The 21,211-nt window shown below is 32.6% G+C and overlaps 1 protein-coding gene across 1 annotated transcript; it reads left to right on the top strand.

Moving 5' to 3' along the window:
- Positions 1-5,843: 5,843 nt before the first annotated feature.
- LOC125810620 (crossover junction endonuclease MUS81) lies at positions 5,844-19,809 on the top strand. The gene is made up of 15 exons (XM_049490092.1): positions 5,844-6,164; positions 6,262-6,362; positions 7,004-7,082; positions 7,165-7,251; positions 7,362-7,484; positions 9,538-9,841; positions 10,710-10,842; positions 10,996-11,129; positions 11,263-11,402; positions 12,602-12,659; positions 14,955-15,113; positions 17,986-18,065; positions 18,196-18,427; positions 18,670-18,756; positions 19,675-19,809. Exons 1-15 carry the CDS (start codon positions 5,971-5,973, stop codon positions 19,777-19,779), a joined length of 2,016 nt encoding a protein of 671 aa, XP_049346049.1. The 5' UTR covers positions 5,844-5,970; the 3' UTR covers positions 19,780-19,809.
- Positions 19,810-21,211: the final 1,402 nt, after the last annotated feature.

Below are 21,211 nucleotides of genomic sequence, written 5' to 3'. Positions count from 1 at the left end.
GTGGAAATTTTTGTATTTTTTTTCAAAACATATTTTATGTTGTCAATTATCATGATTTATAATATTTTTACGCATTTTTTAAATATAAAAAACCTAAAAAAAAATAAGACAAATAAATTAAAATGGACCCAATATATGTTATTTTTGTTGTCTCAATTTATGTCACACAAATAAAATTTGGAGAGTCATCCAAATTTTAATTTTTAAAAAAAAAATGTTTTAAGTTATTAATTATTGTGATTTATAATATTTTGATGTAACTTTCAAATAACTAACATTACTGGTCACTTTGTCCTAATTTATGTGATATGGATAAAATTACAAAATTAACCATTTTAAAATGTCTTTCAGATATTTTAAGTTGTTAATTATTATTATTTATAATACTTTTTTGGTAATTTTAAAATGATATGTGTTATTTTTTCTGTCCTAATATATGTGAGCCTGAAAGAATTCTGAGAGTGAACCCATTTTATTATATAGCTTTTAAATATTTTAAATTGGTAATTATTGTAATTTTTAATATTTTTTAAGTTATTTGTAAATGATATATGTTGCTTCCTTTGTCCCATTTTATATAGTATAAATAAAATTCCCGAAACCAACTAAATTTTTAATATATTTTTTAAAATATTTTAAATTATTAATTATTGCGATTTATAATATTAAAAAAAAAAGTACAAAACTTGTATCAGCCTAAAAAATGACCACGATAATTCAAAGCCTACAGAAAGCAATATGGTTGTACGTAATTTTTAAATACTTAATATATATTACTCCACTTGTCTGAATATATGTAGCATTGATAAAATTTCAAGATTCAATCAAATGTTGTTAATTGTTAACATTTATAATACATTTTACGTAGTTTTCAATAATTTCACATTAAACAATACATATTACTACTTTTGTCTCATTTTATGTGACATTGATAGATTAATTTTAACAATCAGTCAATTTATTTTTTCTGTTTTTTTAATAAATATTTTAAGTGGTCAAAATCACAATTTATTGTATTTTATACATAATTTTTAACGATAGATTAATTTCAAGAATTAATCGAATTTTTTTATATGTATTTATTTTTGAAATATTTTATGTTGTCAATTATCATGATTTATAGTATTTTTACGCAATTTTTAAATATAAAAAAAATTTAAGACAAATAAATTAAAATGGACGCAATATATGTTATTTTTGTTGTCTCAATTTATGTGACACAAATGAAATTTGAAGAGTCATCCAAATTTGCATTTTAAAAAAAAATGTTCTAAGTTATTAATTATTGTGATTTATAATATTTTTATGTAACTTTCAAATAACTTACATTGCTGGTCACTTTGTCCTAATTTATGTGATATGGATAAACTTACAAAATTAACCCTTTTAAAATGTCTTTCAGATATTTTAAGTTGTTAATTATTATTATTTATAATACTTTTTTTGTAATTTTGAAATGATATATGTTATTTTTTCTGTCCCAATATATGTGATCCGGATAGAATTTTGAGAGTCAACCTATTTTATTATATATCTTTTAAATATTAAATATTTTAAGTCAGTTGTAAATGATTTATTATATTATATTATTATATATTATATTATATTTTTTTTATATATATATATATATATATATATATATATATATATTATATTTATTTCTACTATATAATAAAAGGGGTTTTATTATGATATTATATATTATATAAACTCCCTTTTATTATATAGTAGAAAAATAAATATATATTATATATATTATATAGTAGAAAAAATGATTTATTATATTATATATTATATAGGGAGTTTATGATGGGACACATAGAATGTCCCATGATAAACTCCCTCTTATATAATAGTAGAATTACAATTACAAAATTAACCCTTTTAAAATGTCTTTAAGATATTTTAAGTTGTTAATTATTATTATTTATAATACTTTTTTGGTAATTTAAAAATGATATATGTTATTTTTTCTGTCCCAATATATGTGACCCGAATAGAATTTTGAGAGTGAACCTATTTTATTATATATCCTTTAAATATGAAATATTTTAAGTCATTTGTAAATGATTTATTATATTATATTATTATATATTATATAAACTCCCTTATAGTAGAAAAATAAATATATATTATATAGTAGAAAAAATGATTTATTATATTATATATTATATATTATATAGGGAGTTTATGATTGGACATCACAATGTCCCATCATAAACTCCCTCTTATATAATAAGGGCTCGTTTGGTGTGAGGGATTAGAAATAATAGTGATGGGATAAGGAAATAGTGATGGGATAAAAAAAAAATTATGTTGTTTGGTTGGCAAGTCCGGGATAACTTATCCCGGGATTAATAATTAGTACCGGGATAAGTTATCCCTCCCCATGGGTGGTATAGTAATCCCGGGATAACTTATCCCGAGATAGAATAGGTAAATGACAAATATGTCCCTTTAAATCCTTTTTATATATCATTTTTTACATTTATGTATATTTACATTTTTTTTAATACCATGTATAATAATATTTACTACTCCTTATTTTTATGATAATTATACATATTTTTCTATTAAAAAATTATACTATATAAATATAATTTTTATTTATGAATTTATTTGACTAATTCTTATGTTTATTTTATTTTGATTTCTCATAAATTTTCTTCTCTTTAATAAACTTAAGAGGAAAGTTCTATTTTTAAGCTAAATAAGAAAAAAGTTATATTTTTAAATACACATGGTACTTATCATGGGAATACATAAACAAAAATATTTAAGTTAAAAAAAATAAAAGTTTTATTTTAAAAAATGAATAACTAAAGCTCACAAAGAAAAATTTAAAAAGTTTAAATAAAGTGAAGGGTAATTTTGTAAACAAACAACTTGTTCTTAAAATTTATCAATATATATTATTTTGAATATAACAAACCAAACACTCAATAAGAAATAATCCCAGGACAACTTATCCCATCATAACTAATCCCAACATAACTTATCCCAACATAACTTATCCCATCATAACTCATATTCAAACCAAACGACCCCTTAAATGCTATCCTAAAACATATAATTTTATAAAAATAACTACACTTAAATTGTATTTCATGTTCTTTTTAGGAAAAATACATTTAAATATTCAAATATTATTTACAAAATATATAACGAAACCTAACTTCAACTTTAAGAATTACAAATAAAGTGAAAAAAATATATTTACAATAGTATATAATATTTCATTTATGAGATTAAATCTGGAAAGGGTATAAGAAATGTTTCCTATATTACCAAAAAATCGATTGAAGATAGTATTTGACACTATGTGACTAGTTATTTGAGATATTACTTTTCTAAAATAAATTTGACGTGTTTTAGTAAATTAAAGTAATTTTTCTAGTTTTTTAAAAATGAGGGTATAAATCATATTTTTAAAAAGTACATTCAAATTTTAAATATTTTCTTACAAAAAGTATTGTCAAATACAATTCAAAATAAAGAACTTGCTTTATTTACTTTTACTTGTTCACTTTTTCAATAAGTCAACAACAATATACTAATTGAAATCTCGAGGCTTAGGGAGATAAAGTGTATGCAAACTTATCCCTAACTTGCGGAAGTAGAAAAACTCTTTTCGAAAGACCTTCACCCCAAGTGCATCAAACTAAAGTAAAAGAAGATGAAAATAATGAAGAAAGACATCAATAAATAATAAAAGCATTGTAAAGTCTACATGAAAGAAACAAGGCGAAATGGTCTGATGGACTCTTATACTTGTATGAATTTGTATTCTAGACCCTTCTACTTAATTTTTTGCCAACTGAACCCTTAAACTCAACTAAAATGAGATTTTCAAACCCTCTGTCCACTGACCAAGCTTATGTGACATCTATTTTGATGACTCAATTATAGTGTGTGGTATCACACTTAAAAAGGCGAGTGAGAGCAATGAATTTGCTATAAAAATAATTAAATAATAAAAAGATAAAAAAGGGAAAAACAAATTAAAGTTCCAATCCCTCCCTTTTCTTCTCCCTTGGCCGGCGTTCTTAGAAAACGGTACAGATCTCGACGTCCATTGCGACGCCTTTTTCATCTGCATCTTCGCTCATTCCGTCCATTGAACCTCTGTTAATGATTAGGTGTTTTTGTTAGTTTAAGCAGTATCAATGAAAGTTTCAGATGTTGAACAAGAAGGCTGGTTTTGCTACGGTGGCTATGGGTCTTCCATGGTGGTTATGTGATATGATTTTGCTTTGGTGGAGATTTTCTCCGATGACTTGCTCCGCCCATTCTATTCATAGATTATTTTTTTTGTGTTGAGATCTAGGTTTGATTGTGCATGGTCTTCTTCTTCGAGCCTAAAAAATTTGCCATAAAATTCAACATTAAGAAAACGTTGTCCATTTAATTAGTTTTGAGATCTAAGTTTGACTTGTGGCTTTCTAAGCTTCATAGCCATTTTTCAAAGAAGAAAAGAACTAGAGATGGGATAATTTTTGTTAGTTTATATAGTAAGTGTTAAGTAAGCTTATAGAAGTGGAATCCGTCGAATTTGTCCAGCTTAAGCATGTTAGGCTGAAACTATCATTGAAAAAAAAAATCTTATTTTTTTATGTTGTATTTACTCTGTTGTAGGATAAATTTGTAGCTTGCCCAGATTATTTTTTCAATTGAAGTTCAAGGAACAAAGAAATTGATTCTAAAAAATAATAACTATGTTTCACTATCTCATTTGAGAGATTAATTTTTGGTTTCCATTTTCTCTCTTTGCGTTTGGTGGTTGTGGGTTGATGGAGGTGGATGAAAAGTGAGAGAAATAATTATTTTATTTTATTTTTTAAATAGAAAATTTATTATTTTTATCTTTTACTTGAGTGACATTTTTAGTCAATAATTTAAAAATAGTTTGAAATAATTATGACATGGCATTAACATATATGATGTGGGTATGACATGCCATTTATGTTAGGGAGAGTGAGCTACACACATGATTAGAGAGATTCAAAAGTCTCATTTTAATTAAGTTTAAGGGTTTAGTAGGCAACTGATTAAGTAGAAGGGTCTAGAATACAAACTCATACAAGTACAATGGTCTATTGGATCATTTTGCCAAGAAACAATAACAACAACTAACTAGTGTGATAATCGTAACACAATAAACAAACATATGACAAAAATTACAAGGGTATGACTAGTACTACAACATGCACTAAAAGGTCAAAAACTTCGCAAAGCAAGACAACACCTTATACCCCTATTAACTTTCTATCTTAATACACGACCTCCGGTCTTTCCTATCCAGAATCATATCCTCGGTACAGAATCACCTCTTCCCAAATACTCTTTTGATAATAATTTTCGTTCTTACTTGTCTCTTTTAAATATTTCAATTATTAGAATTAGTGTGTTAAAATAATCATATCAATTATTTTAAAAAAATAAATATGTCAATTTCAAATATAACACGTAAAACTGAGGGGGAAAATTACTTTTTTATTTCATGTCTAAATGTCCAATTAAAGTAACCAGTTTTAACCTTTCACTAAAGATTTTTTTGTTTACAAACTTAAATTATGGTATAGTGATGGAACAACTTTATTTTTAATCAGATATTTCACATTCAAATCTTAACTATGAAAAATTCTATTAGGAGCACCATTTTCAAATAAGTTTTATCGTGCGTAATTCAGTTTAGATTTAATTGGAGCTCTATATGGATACCGAACAGAAAAATAAAAACATAGATCCTACCCACTCAAGTTCAGCTTTTGAAATCGAGTCCTGGCGCCATTTCAACTCCTCCTTCCATCACAAACCACAAGAGAAAAATCAATTTCCCCAAAACCCTAACCATTTGAACCAAAATTGCAAAACTGGAATGAAAAATTTCTTCAAAAGCTTCTGAATAAACATTGGAAAAGGACCCAAAACCCTAGGCTGAACGAGTCTTCTTCTCTTGAAGAAACAATCATGGAGAATAAGAAAGTGGTGGTATGTCCGGAGAACGAAGAGTTAGCAGCGTACATGTGGAACAAAAAACAAGAAATGGCTCAAAACCCTAATGGGATTTCGGAGAATATCTCGATGACTCTCCAAAAAGCATATACCAATCTCTGCAAGTCCAAGACCCCGATTAAGACTCTAAAAGAGTTTTCTAAGATCAAGTGAGTAAAATCTTAAAACCCCATTTTCCCCACTTGAGTCACTAAAAGAGTGAACCTTGGAATTGTGATTATTATTTGACTTTCCTTTCAATTCTAGGGGTGTTGGAAAATGGTTGTTGAGGCTAATGAAAGGGTTTTTTGAAGCTGATGATGGTGATGCTTCGTCGTCTGAGGAGAGTGACGACTCCACTGAGAAAGGTAAATCTTGAAGTTAGTTTTTGTACTCTGCCTATTATCATGTATGATCATTGCACTACTTAGAGGAAAAAAAGGTGGAGTCTTTGTAGCGATGATGGAGTGTATAAAGGAGGATCCTTTATAATGCTATTGGAGTGTATTCTTGAGAAAATTAGCTTATGCTCCTTTTGTCTTTTTCAAATGCATTTGGGTGTTTAACCGATTTATTGATTCATGTGAGTTTTCTCAATAAACTGATTGACTATGGATTCTGCGTATGAACTCGACAATTTTAGTTAACGGCCAAATTAGCTTACATTTGTACGCGTGGTAATTTGACCCATTGTATATTGGACCTACTGATTGACTGTTCTTGTGGTTTTCAGAAATAAAACATCAATAATTGTGTAGGACATAACAATGCAAGACTTATTTTTTTTTGGTCGAATAAACTGTTATATTGATATCATCAAATGTCTCATCCAGTTCTACAAATTTTGTGACAAATACACCATAAAAAACACTTAACAATGCAAGACTTTGTGTATGTGGAATTGAGTTTTCTTAGTTAATTACTTTATTTATCTGATTTTTTTTGTATTTTGATGGAGGATATGATTTTGGATCAATTGGAAGTTACTCAATTCTTTCCATATCTCTAGGGAAGAAAAATAAGGGAACAAAGCGTTACATGCCTCAGAAGAATTCTGTGGCATATGCCTTACTGATCACGCTGTACAGGTGAATAACTTAATTTAATGCATTCTGCATTGCTTTGTTTTAATAAATTGCCTTTTCAGCAATGAAAAATTCATGATTCTAGGAGTACAACAAACGGTGAAAAATTTATGCATAAGCAGGAGCTTATTGATGCTACTGAAGCTAGTGGCCTTTCTCGTGCACCTGTTGGGTACGCCTGCTGCTGCTTAACTTAATTTCTTCCTATTTAGTTCAGCATATAATTTAGTATGTACTAAGTGAATTTTGTGCTCTTTCTCCATGCTATATGCAATGCATTAGACCCGAGAAAGGGAAAGGAAAACCCGGACAATTTAGCTCACCAAGGGACTGGTACAGTGGATGGAGCTGCATGGCGAAATTAGTAAGCAAAGCACTTGTTGCTAAGTCAAGCTGCCCTGCAAAGTATGCTTACCATGTCTTGATTATGCTCTTTTCTGGAACTCTGGTTGACTGCTTTTCTTAGATTTCATATATAAATTGCCATTTCATTTCCTGCAAGGTAGTTTATGTGCATGCTAGAAAATTGCAGCTTGGTTTAAGATCTGAAAGTTATGGCTAATTTTAAAAGGGGCCTATGGGTTACCTCCATCAGTTTGGATCTGTTGCACATAATCCCTGTGAATTTTAAAGTATCCTTTAAATTAATTTCATTAATATGTGGACAAAGAGGCCTGTATGCAAGAAACATACCAAAATGTAGATAACATACACGAAGATATGATCTTCTATGAGCAACACTCAATCTTCTATACAACAAAGGACCTCATGGGTGCATCAAAACGAAATAAGAGATGGAAGGCTACTACTCAAATGTGCACAGTCCGTCTCTACATCTTCAAAAGTGCTCCTATTTCATTCTTTCCAATCAATCCACAGAAGTGCTAGTGGAGTAACACACCAAGTCCTACGCTTTTCTTCATTCGGCCACAATTCCAGCTGAATATTACATCTTTCACAGTGCCTGGTATCGCCCAAATAGTTGCAAACCAGTTAAGAACTTCTCATCATAACCTCTAAGCAACCCTGACAACGTAGAAAGAGATGGTTGACATCTTCACCTGGTCCTGTGATACTAAAGCACCAACTCACATAAGTGGCCTTCCTCTTCCACAGATTCTTAACAGTCAAGATCACTCTTGTAGTTGCTAGCCAAGTGAAAAAAAACCCTTTCTCGAAATCTTAGTAGTCCAACCGCTTTATATGGAATTCAACTACCTCCTTATTCAAAAGATTCTCATAATGATTTAACTGAAAAAAACTCCTTTATTCATGACATCCCACCTCCATACATTGTGTCTACCTTGTGAAGTTTTTCTTTATTAAGCAAATCGATCACGCTTTAGAACTTAGTCACCTCTCAATCTTGAAAATTCCTACTAAACCTCAAATCTCAAAAGCTACATCTTGCAGCCTCCAGACGTTGAACTTCATCTCCTTTTGGCATTAAATTCTGTAGACTTTGTATTTTTTTTTATGAGCTACATACATCAAACGACATATCAGATGCATGGATCTGGGGGGAGGGCGAGCACGATTTATTTACTGGTAGTTCTTTTTATAAGAGTTTGCTTGTGAAAGGAGTGTTCTTTCCTTCATGACTCCATTTGGATCCCTAGAGCTCTGAAAAAGATGTGTTTCTTTGTATGATTGGTAACTCGGTGGCAAGGAGTGTGATCTTAACAGCAGGAAATCTGGGAAAGAGAATTATCACCTATATTAGTTGGTGCTTTATGTGCAAAAGTCTGGGCAAATATGTAGATCATTTTATGCAAAGTGACTTATCGATTATGGAGGGTGGCTGTTAACTTGTTTGGGTTGCAATGTGTGATGCTGGGCACAGTGAAGTAGGCTTTGCAAAGTTGGACTCATATGAGGGGGAAGAGAAGCCCAAGGGCATGGAGTGTGCCCCCCTAATCATGTGGGTTATTTGGAAAGAGAGAGCATCTTTGAAGGGGTGAGGCAAGTTTTTGTAAAAGAGTAAAGTAGTTTCTGTCTCTAGTTTCTTTTTGGTGTACTTAGATCCCTATTTGTATAGAGGATTGAGCCTTTTTTGTTGAGAATCGTATTTTGGGGTAGATTCTCTTCTTTCGGTATATGGCTTGTATACAAGATTCCCATGATTGTTAACAAAATTATTTATCTTATAAAAAAAAATCAAACACATGAGAGGTGTACGTAAGAGCTTTTCTTGGCTATAGGGGTGAGGGGTAAATAGCGTTCCTAATGAATTAATTGCACCCATTCATAAAATGAGATGTATCGAGATCTACCCTACTAACAGTGTAGATGTATAAAGGCACTACTTTGCAGCCATATTACATGAACCATCATCTTATAAACAGTCATATTGTGCTTTAGTTGCTATGCAAGTGTGTATCCTTGCATGCTCAATCAATTTATTTTCCTGATCTTTTTACTTGGTAATAAACCAGGCATCCTTTGTCAACAAGTGCAGATATATGCTGACAGAAGAAGGCAAAGAGATTGCACAGGAGTGTCTTTTGAGGTCAGGAATTGCTGATTCCAAAGAAATATCGGCATCTTTAACTGGATTTTCGAATTTGAATAAAAGGGACAAGCCAGATAAGGCGACATCTAGCAAATCATCAAATATGGAAGTTCGACATACTACTTCAGTGATAGAAAGGGGAGTGCCATTATCTCAATCATCTGACAATGTGAGAGAAAGGGCAGTGCCATTATCTCAATCGACTGGCAAAAAGAAAATGAATGTCATTCCATCTGAATCTCTTGACAGGGTACTATTTCTGTTTTAAATGTGCAACTTTGGATTTATTGCTTTCATCAGTCTTCAAGATAAACATAAATATGTAAATATCAAAGCGCTCTATTTAATGCTTGCTAGTTGCCAAATTTGGTTCATGTTCTATGCGGTTTTTATGGTCTAAGGTGATGGCTGCAGCATCATTGCCACTACCATATTAGATTAGACTAAGTAAAGCAATTCCTGTATCCTGCTATTATTAAGTCTGTTTTTGGCTATTGTTTGCTGCAGAGGCAGTAAAAGTTGTTTTCTAAGCAGTGACCATCCAGATATCCCCTTTTTTTCCACTCAAAAATTATGTTTGAATGTGTTAAAGAATTCAATCCGTATTATATTTTCACCACTTAGTAAGTCCTTCCATCTGTTCAAGTCTTGGACTTGTTGATGTTTTTAGTACTGTGTTTTCTCATAGAAACTGGAAAAGGACTGAATAAATATTTGTTTCTGTGATCTTAGAAAGATTCACCCAAATTACTGTAGCATCTTTATATTAAGCGTACCTCCAAGCAGATCTAAAGGTCCAATATTTGATAACAGTCCTTATCCGTGATTATCTCTTTGGGAGGGTAAAAAGAAAAGGCTGTGTATCTATATGCATCCAGTCAGTGATATGACATCTCTAGCCTATTCTATTATACACAATATTTGCTTTCAGCAACTTTTTCTTTTACTTCCATTGAAAGATGTTCCTTGAGTTCTACTTTACGATGCTTCAAAGTTGTTTCATTTTCTTCTTTTAAGATTCTTTTTGAAGTAATGCTGGTGTTTGTTGAACTTATTCAATTATCAATTTGTGCTTTGTCTTTTGTTCTGTGCATCTGATGTTGATTAGGTTCTTGTAGTTTATTCAAATGGGATTCTCCAAGGAACAAGTAATTCAGGTTTACTCTGAAGTGTTAGAAACATCACAGAACAAAGATGTATTGTTACTCTGGCCATCTGTTCTGTGTCGTCTTCGAGAAGATCAAGTTTATGGTTTGTTTTTTGACTCCCTTTAGATAAGTTCATGTTGATTATATTGTTGATACTAAGATTTAAGAATTCATAGTTTGGATTGTTAGAGGTGCTGAATAAAACCATTATAATTAATTGTCCTTTTTCATGACTTTGGTGCCTCTCAATTCCCAGGTCAAGTTGGCAGTACTAGAGTTGAAGATAGACTATTTGAGTCTACTTGCAATGGAACAGTAAATAGTGCAAATCCTTCTTGTCGTGCTGATTTTGCACATTGTTCGAATGCTTTGAGAGCTTGTTCATCCACTGTAAGTGCAGAGTGATACTATCTTTTATCTGAGTTTAATGACACATTAAGATGTATTACTGAAGACTAAAAACATGCATAGAAAAATGAGGTTGTTTTCTGTTTTTAATTTGTTCGTTCAATTGTGTGTTCAGGTTGTTGATGAGCAAATACCATGTCTGGAAATTAGATCCAATCCCTTGGCGGCGCCGCCATTGGCCAATGGAGAGAAATTTAAAGATGTTTATGAAGTAGTTTTGATATTAGATGATCGGGAGCAGTTTACTTCTCGAGGGTAAGTAAGCTTCAGTTTGTTCATTTTTGACAACAATTTTTCAGTTTGTTCATTTTCGACAGCAATTTTAGTTTACCGTCAGTATTATTATGACACTTGAGACCTGAGGGTGTGACCTAGTGGTCAATTAAGTGTGTGCAAACCTCGGAGACCAAGGTTTAAATCCCAGCAGATGCTCGGTGAAATAGTTGAAGTATGCGCAAAAGGCCCAGAAGTGACCACCATATATAAAAACCCAGTATTATTGTGATGGTTTACCACTTACCCAAGCACTATACAATTTATTTCTTTTTCTCATGTGTGCTTAGACCAGAAATGTGGTGATATAAAGTTCACTAAGCCATAGTCAGGTTATCTGCTGAAGCATTGTGTCACTTATCCTATTAGTTTAAAAATCTTATATATCGGCATTCAACCGTATACCTGGTGCTCTGGAGATGGCAATCTTTATGGATTAAATTTCGGATCCGCTCCAATGTTACCAATTTCAAAATAAAATAAAAAGTAATTCTGATCCAGCTCCAAGTTTCTTCCAGCTTTTCTGCAATGGTGCACTTTGACATGCCAGATATTTGACTCTCCCTATCACTAAATTCTGTAAACAGATTATACCTTAGTAAAGCTGTTTTTTTAACTTGCTGCTAATTTGAAAGGTGATCTAGCAGCATCGCTACCTTGCTGTGCTAATATGGAAGTAGAAAAAAAAACCCTGATTTTTTCCTGATCAAGTTCTGTTTATTCTGAATATTAAAAGGGTATCTGTATAACTATATAACAATTTATTTGCTCAGAGAAAGCAAAGATTGATTTGTCTTCAGATTATTGGTTATTTCATATATGTCCTTGAAACTTTGCTGATTAAGGGAGTAACCATTCAGATACAGTAATGTCTAGAGCGTGCTGTTTTCATCTGCTATTGTTAAGTAAAAATAGAGACATGAGAACGATATCATTAAAGTTGCAGTCATTCAGCTCTCCTTTTTATTTCCCAAATGCAACCCCTCCCCTATGCCTGTGCCCGCAAAATAAAGAGAAGAACAAATCCAGGATGACCAGAAAATTAGCAAATGCAGTAAAAAGATATCCTTGATGTGAAGATCTTTAACTTTTGTCTTGTACTTGTCTATTTTTGAAGGGATGTTTAATTGGCTATTTTTTTATTTTCTTGTGGACTCATTGAAATTTGTGCCGTTATTCAGGTCACGATCCAGGAAGATAGTTGACAACATCAGCACACAGTTTAAAATTAAAATAGATGTAAGCTTTTGTAATCTTTCCTCTTTAAGTTTCTCTTTTCTTTTGCTTTCTTCTATTAACTGAGACAGGAGCAATTATATGAGATAAGTAATTGTAAAACACTTTATTTTGGTCAGCTTTCAATTATTTGAAAATTCTCACCATGTGTTCCATGCTTATTTTTGTAAGTTGTAGATGCTTTTTTCTTATAAGTAATTAAAGATCTTATAAATCTTTGCACTAAGCCCTTTCTCAAAATAATCTTTGCACTTAGCCAGTGAATAAGGCATAACTACAGTTTTTGCATCCTCTGTGGTGTCTAGCATTGCATCTAGTTCAAGTGCAACACCAGATTGAACCAAAAGCTACCAAGAAAACATTTCTGCTTAAGGCTGTAAATATTTCTTTCTGCTATGTCTTTCAAGCCAGATAGTTCACCAAATGGCCAGAGGTTAGTATTCCAAGTATTTAAGAGATTTCTTTCCATCCTTGCAAGAACTCAATAATGGATTTTGGCATGCACCGACCCATGTCAACTATTACCAAACATATGTTCCACAACTGGCTAGTGACCCGAAGAGGTGGCAAGACTTCTTCTAAATGCTCTTCACACAATGGCCATCTGCTGCAAACTGAAATCCCCTGTTTTGCAGGTTTGCTTGGGTGAGACAAGCCTCCCAAGCAACGATCCAGGAAAAACAAGAGACCTTCAAAGGTGCCTTGTTTCTCCATATCTTTTTCCAAGTTCATAAAACCCTGTCTATGCTGGAAATTAACATGCCGTAATAACTTCTTACTGAAAAGAGACCCTTAGGATGTCTTTTCCAACCGATGGAGTTTGTTTGTTTTGATCTAAGGTTATATTACTCAACATCTGGAGCAAAAAGCATAGTCCTTCCACTTTCCAATCACTATTATGCCTTCTAAGAAAGAGATTCCACCCTTGTGTTGAACTAAATACTGCAATTTGCTGAAGATATCCTTGAAGAGGTCTTTAGAGGAGCTGACTCAACGTGTCTCTAATTTGTTCCGATATCCTCAGATATGTTTCTGTAGTCCGGTACCATGAGGTGCTGTAGAGATTTTGGTGCTCCAGGGGATCCAAGTGTGATTTTTTTCCACCAAAACACTCCTCCAATGTGCATTTACCTCCTTGTTGAATCTCCAATGCTATTTCATCAACATGCTTCTGTTATAATTCTTTAGTTTCTTATTACCAGTCCTCCCTTACTTTTGTGTCGGGTGACTCATTTCCAATTCACAAGACAAAAAGAATAAGTTTGGTTATTTCCTTGCCAAAAGAAGTCTCATCTCAATTTGTCCAATCGTTTCAAAACAGAGGAAGGAGCCAGGAAGGGAGACATTGTGTAGGTAGGAAGTGCGCTGAACACACTGTTGATCAAAGAGATTCTGCCCCCTAATCAAATATACTGTTGCTTTCAGCTTGCGAACTTCTTATCCATCATCCCAATCACTTCATTCCATATTGTCACTGATTTATATTTGTCTCCAAGAGGTAAGCCGTAAGCCCAAATACTTCGTGGGAAGAATTCTGACATTGCGGCATTGGCTAGTTGACTGATATTTGGCTTTATATACTGGAAAGAGAGAACTTTCGTGAAGTTAATGTGAAACTCCAAGACAGCTTCAAAAAAGGTAGAATCATCCCCAAAATCAAATCGGATGTTTCTCTGTATCACAGATGGTCAAAGTATTGTCTGCATACAAAATGTTAGTGATTTGGAGATTTCAATGGCCTCTACGGTCCGCTCAAAACCTACGATCTAATCTGCTTGTACTGCACTAACATCTTGCTAAGACCCTCCATGACATGAATAAAGAGAAAAGAAGAAATAGGATCACCTTGTGGTAGTGATAGATGCTAGTACTCTATAATTGGAGACAGGACTGCTGGCAATTTCTTCATTTCTTTCTTTCTTACTGTTCTTATATTTCTAGCAGTTTCAAATTTTCAATTTATCAAAATATAAATAAGGCAAAGGGTTTCTAGCAATTTCATCTATGTTGGAATCAGATACTTCATTAGTACTTTTAAAGGATACTTGCACAATTTGTAAACAATGGGTCGTCACACTCATCTGATATTGAAAAGGAAAAAGGTACTTTCAAAGGGTATTAACACTGTAATTGCGATACTTACTGTCTCAACAAGGCTTAGGGTCTCATAGTATCTGCTGGTGGCCGTGCTTAATGTTGAAACCCTAATAAGCATACAAGATAGTTTTTAAAACTATGGGCTCCCTATATATTCCACAGCAGCTGATAGACGTAAGATTAATTTTGGCACTTCCATAGGTTAGGCGCTTGCCTGTTGGTGATGCAATCTGGATAGCTCGTAACAAAGTTATTGGCACTGAATACGTTCTTGACTTTATTGTGGAGAGGAAGAACGTTGAAGATTTGCAAAGTTCAATCAGGGATAACCGATATAGAGATCAGAAGTTGCGTCTTTTGGTATTTTCTCATCTTCTTTTCCTTTGGGGCTGGTTAAGTACATCTGATATGCTGTGGGTTATATTTACTTGTGTATTTTTGAATCGTCTTTTTGTAACTTCCATCTTTTAATTATTTTTCATTGTACTGAGCCTTCCACAGCCATGATACATTGACATAAGATTAGTGATAATGCAGTTTGCTCTGTTAGAAATGTACCTTTTATGCCTATGACTCTAAGCCCTGATGATCTGGATGAGTGTGTACGTCGTTGTCCAAAAGCAAAACTGTAGTTTAATTTCTTGGCATTCAAATATTGCACACATCCTTTAAGACTGGCGTGATTTACTGTTAAAGAAATTGTATGACTTATCAACAACAAAGGAAAACTATAAAGGGATTAAACTGTTATTTAATCTCTTGTAATGATGGTAAATGGGAAATTGAGTAACTAGTTTTATCACAGTGAGTGAGTACAGGCACTTGTATGCATACTTTTTAAATTTCTTGACTGTCTTATCTGTACTTTCATTTCGTTATGGGACTAACTTTTGCTCAGTGAGCTAGAATCTTGATATTCGATAGTATTCAAAATGATCCTTTTGAGATCGGATCATTTTTGTTAATATTGTTAAATTCTAGTAAATACTAGGATGCAGTGATGGGTTGAACACAGTCAATCTTGTACTCGTTATGGTATTAGACAGACTTGCAGCTTAGTTTGAATTATGTTTTAACGTACATCAACCGTGAATATCAGTTGCTGGTACGGAATGTTAAAATAGGAGAAGACATCCTTTTGAATACTAATTATAATTTTCAACTACTGGATTTGGCTCAAGTGTGTAGGGATTATCTAGTGCAGAGACAAATTTTGCAGAGTGTGTTATATACTTAATTCCCCTGTCCCAATTTATGTGGCACCATTTGACTTGACACAAAGTTTAAGAAAGAAAGGAAGACTTTTGGATTTTTGTGGTCTCAAACAAACCTTAGCCGTTTGTGTGGTCTCAAACAAACCTTAGCCGTTTGTGTGGTTAAATATTTCATTAAGGGTAAAGGAAGAATTTTAAAGTTAAGTTGTTTCTAATTATAGAAATGTGATATTCTTTTTGGGATGGAGGAAGTAATATTATTTCTTGTACGATGTATAATTTAACATGTGTTTTTGAAAAAGGGATTGTTTAAAACAAGAGGAATATTTGGTCATTTTAGTTGGTTTAATCCATGTACTACACCCCCTTGTTATTTTTCCACCTCCCATCCCTCATAAAATAATGCATAGGATCCCACATAAATTATGCAAATAGTATTTATGTTAGCAATAATAATGTATAAGTAGTGCTGAATTTTATGCATATAAAAAAATGTAACCAAACATGGCATTGCTTATGCTGAAATGTAGGTATTATCACTCTTTACAATTGAAACCAAAAGAGGACCTAGTGTTTGTGAACTTAATGAGCTGGGTTTTGCTTGTGTTTACAATTTTTTTCTTTGGACAAAGGTTGTTCCACACCTTTCGCTTAGAGTGGGAGTGGTTCGTAGTTTCTTCTCTTAGGGGTCGTTTGGTGTGAAGTATAAACACATATAGCCCTGGGATAAATATTTAGTGACTCTTAATTTTGTGTTTGGTTGGAAAGTTTGGGATAACTTATCCCGGGATTAATAAATAGTACCGGGATAAGTTATCCCTCCCAAGAGGTGGTATAATAATCCCATCATAATTTGTCATGGGATAAACTTGTTAAATGACAAAACTACCCTTGAAACTCCCACTTACTGGCAGCTGATCAAGATTCACGTTTTGCAAAGTCAAACTGCTGATTCTAGTGCAATGTCCACTAATTAAAGCCTAAAACAGAAGGAATTTCCATGGATGTGCAGTTTACACCTAACATCATCAATTATCTACGATAACTTCGGCAGATTTAAGAGCAATTACATGTTGGGGTCTTATATGTTGCATTCGAAGCCAAATAATTGTTGTGTTGGAGAAAATTCGAGGTTGATCAACTTCTGCGCTTTTTATGTGTTTTAAGTAAATTTGTAGCTGCATTTTAAGTCAATTTACTATTGTGTACAGATAAAACTATTGCTGTACTGTTTGTCATTTTTTGAGGCCAAACTCTGCTACATTTTTTTATTATTGGCTACTAAATTTTGAGCTCTAAGCTGCTTCATTTTTTATACATATTTTTATAGTAAATGTGATAAGTAAAAGAGTTTTCTGATCACATCATATGTTTTCTTTAGCGTGGAGTATTGACACCTCCAAAATTGACACATAATTGAACACAAAAAAATTCATGGGAATTCATACATAAAAATAGTTCAGCTAAATAAGGTAGAAGTTTGTTTTTAAGAATGAAAAACTAAAACTCTACCAAAAAAAATATATACAAAGAGCTAAATAAGATGGTATTTTTGTAATCAAACCACTTATTTTAGGAAGTATGCAATGGTTTATTATTTTTTATACAACAAACCAAACAATCAACAAAAAATAATGTCAGGATAACTAATCTCAGTATAACTAATCACACAGCATAACTTATCCCAGCCTAACTTATCCCAGCATAACTTGTATTCAAACCAAACGACCCCTTAGTTACTGATGCCTATAAATAACTCAGGGTGAATGTTTGATTCGATTTCCCTTTTCGGGGAGTGGACTTGTATCATAGTTTCCATGGGCAATAAATAATAAAGACGAAAGAAGAATGACCATATGGGCTTAACATCTCTACTTAGAAATGTCATGATCCTTTGGAAGAAGTTTATTGTCACAACTCACAAGCTCCATTGTGATTCCCTTAATTATTTCTCTTTTTACATTCTTAATGTCCTTTTTCCATAATTCTTAAGTGGGTTTTCTGTTGATTTATGCCAGAGGTGTGGACTCAAGAAGCTGATATATGTCATTGAAGGAGATCCTAATACTTGTGCTGCTGCCGAAAGCGTCAAAACAGCGTAAGTTTTAAGTTTCTTTTCTTCTTCTGGTTTCTTTATATGCAGTTGGATCCAGCAAAGACATCTTAGCTTTTCGTTTTTTACTTGATGTTTTTAAATTTCTACTTCTGATTACCCATGATTACATTAGTTGTTTCACAACCGAGATCTTGGAGGGCTTTGATGTGCAAAGAACAAGTGGTTTGGGAGAGACTCTGAGAAAGTATGGATATCTTACTCAAGGAATCAATCAGTACTACAGATGCATGGATAATGAGCGGTCTAATTCCAGGCTTTGCCCCAAGTTTAAAGAATTTATTAGGAAGTGTGAAGATCTTGATAAAATGACTGTTAGCGATGTGTTTGCCATCCAACTAATGCAGGTACGTATTTTCACTACAAAGTTGGCATAAATTTAAGCTTCCTTATTAATAAAATACTTGTGAGTTTAAAAATCATCGGTTGTTAGGATTTGCTGCTTGATAATAATCATGAATTTTATGTACTACTAGGTTACTGTTTCCATGTAAAAACACCTCCACCAAGTTTGGGAAATGGTATGCTGTATTAGCCACGAATTCACTCAATTAGCTCTATTTTAATGGAGTCATTTTAATGCGTGCAGGTCCCACAGGTGACAGAGGAAGCTGCTATTGCTGTTCTTGACGTGTATCCAACACTTGCATCTCTTGCTCGTGCTTACTCTCTGCTAGTGAGTTTGCTGTTAAAGCTTCTTGTTTGCCCCCCTGTATTTGAACAAAGAAAGATAAGAATATCCTTCGTTCCAGAATGTAGGGCAAACTCCCACATTTATGAAAAGTGGGGAAACTGATTAAAAGTGAGGGAACAGAACACTAGACTACTTCATGACTTCATCTATTTAGAGTTTGCCAACCTCACATGATTGCACTAATTCATGCAAAAGGCTTGTTGCCCAGAGATGCTTGGACATCCCTCAAGATAATTCATTCTAAAGAGATTGTAGCATTGCACTCTTAAAGTAAATGCATCACTTGTTGGCAAGTTATACAGGGAGTACGTCATAAGGTCATTAGGACTTAGGAAAGCTATATACCTGTATTTCAGTTTTGGTGCCAAATACATCATAAAATGGATGAAATTTAAATGAAAAATCATTATAGGTGATGTGACTTTTCATGGGAACATGGCTTACTACTGCCACTTTAGGTGTATTCTCTTCCTTGTATTATAGTGCTAATAAAAGCTATCTGTGGGGGAGAGAACAAAATGATTGCAGTGTTTGCTAGAGGAAATACGAAAATCAAAGCTTACTTCCAAGCCAACTAAAACCGAGCTAATTTACTTTTCTGTGCAAGAGACATTTATGAATTTCGGAGTTAGTTTGGAGTAGCAACCAATTGGGCAGTAATATTGCATTGAGAAGCCCTTAAAGTCCCTGGATATCTGTGAAATTTATCCTTCAATTGTTAACAAATTCTTTGGAGGCTATGCACCATAGTATTCCTCTCACTATGTAGTGTATTAAAAACACCTGGATCTCTGGATCTGTATTCATTCTCTTTGCAAATTCTCCGCCCAGTAGTTCTCATGGAGATCATCCAAGAACTGTTTCTTATTTTTTTGGCGATTCCAATGTTTTTTTTTTCAGGACGGTGATGTTCGAGCACAAGAGGAAATGCTCAAGGAGCAGAGCAACAACTTAGTGAGTTCAGCTGCTAGTAAAAACATTTTTCAACTGGTTTGGAGCAGCTGATTACTGTCATTCAATATAATTGATAATGCAGTACAGAATTTCTAATATTCTGTGTATATATACGAAAAAGCCTCATCTTCTAGCCAACCTTGGTTAGATTTGTCATTCAAGCTAGCTATTTGTGTGATTTGCTGGAGGATCACTATTTTATTAGTGCAGATAAATCAAATAAGCCCTTAATATCAAGGTTTTTCTTGTTCTTACTGCATCTGGTTCTGTCTTTGTTCTTTTTTTTTTTTTGTTGAAGATAAAGAGTGAATTCAAGAATTTTTTTTTTTTATTATTTCCCCACAAAGTTTGGTTGTGTGATCAAGTACTTACAATGTATTTCTTTTTTAAATTTCAAGTATTCATGGTACTTACAATGTACACAACTTTGGTGAACTTTAAATACTCTCTTTTTCCAACCTACTATTAACTCAAGACCTTTCTTTACCAAATGTTTTTTTTTCATAACTAAATGTTAGCTTCAAAACCATGTGAAGGAATATGAGCATCCAATGCAAAACTTTCCTTAAAAGTTCTGAACAGAGTGACCCAGACTAAAATAAACATGGATAAATTTCAATCTAAAAAAATAATTTTTTTTATATATATATAGAGTAAGATATAAAAATAAAATAAAATTTATAACTGCGCGAAACATGGATAATTTCACCAACAGATAAATAAGTGAATTAAAGTATAAAAAAACAGGTTATGGTTCCTATGGGCACGTAATGAAAAGCACTAAAGAAGAATAAAGGAGTTATCTTCAGCATCTTCTTTTTGTTTATTGCTCAACTTTAACTCTTTTTTCCCCTTTATCTTTTTGGACAAAATTGGAAATTATTTAATCTAATATGCAACTATCATTAGAAAACACACCATGGTATGTCATATTAAGCTTTGGAAAGCAGTGTCGGAGCCACAATTTTTACTAAGGGGTTCAAAAGTAAGAAGAAATAAACACACAAAGAAACAAAAGAGGATTCAATACCTACTATATATACCTTAAAAATAATTTTAAACATGTATAGATAGAGAAATTTTTCGCCAAAGGGATTAGGATGAACCCCTCGGTCCTACCTACCTCCGTCCTAGTTGGAAAGATCATTTAACTAATTTATGTGCAGTGTTGAACAGCAATTGATTGTTTTAGTTTCCATGTTTGGAATTCCATTTTACATATAGATATAGTAAAGAAAAAAGAGTGAAAAGTGAAATGTAGTTCATTACATAAAAATAATGAAAAGAAAGTTACATTAAAGTGTCCAAGAGAGGATGGCTTCTAACCAACTTTGTCTGAATTATACAACTGACAATTGTTTTGCTGCTTTCATATCTTTAGTCAAGATTCAGGATGTTTCCCCTTCTTAAAGCTATCAATACTTTATTCCTCACAAAAATAAAACTAAGGTACATAAATTTAACTTAATTGTTCATTATTAGT

The sequence above is a fragment of the Solanum verrucosum genome, unplaced genomic scaffold, assembly GCF_900185275.1.
Source record: "Solanum verrucosum unplaced genomic scaffold, falcon-dt-bn FXZP01000118.1, whole genome shotgun sequence".
Classification (NCBI taxonomy): Eukaryota; Viridiplantae; Streptophyta; class Magnoliopsida; order Solanales; family Solanaceae; genus Solanum; species Solanum verrucosum.
Note: the sequence above shows the minus strand (reverse complement) of the source record. Positions and strands in the feature narration are given on the sequence as shown.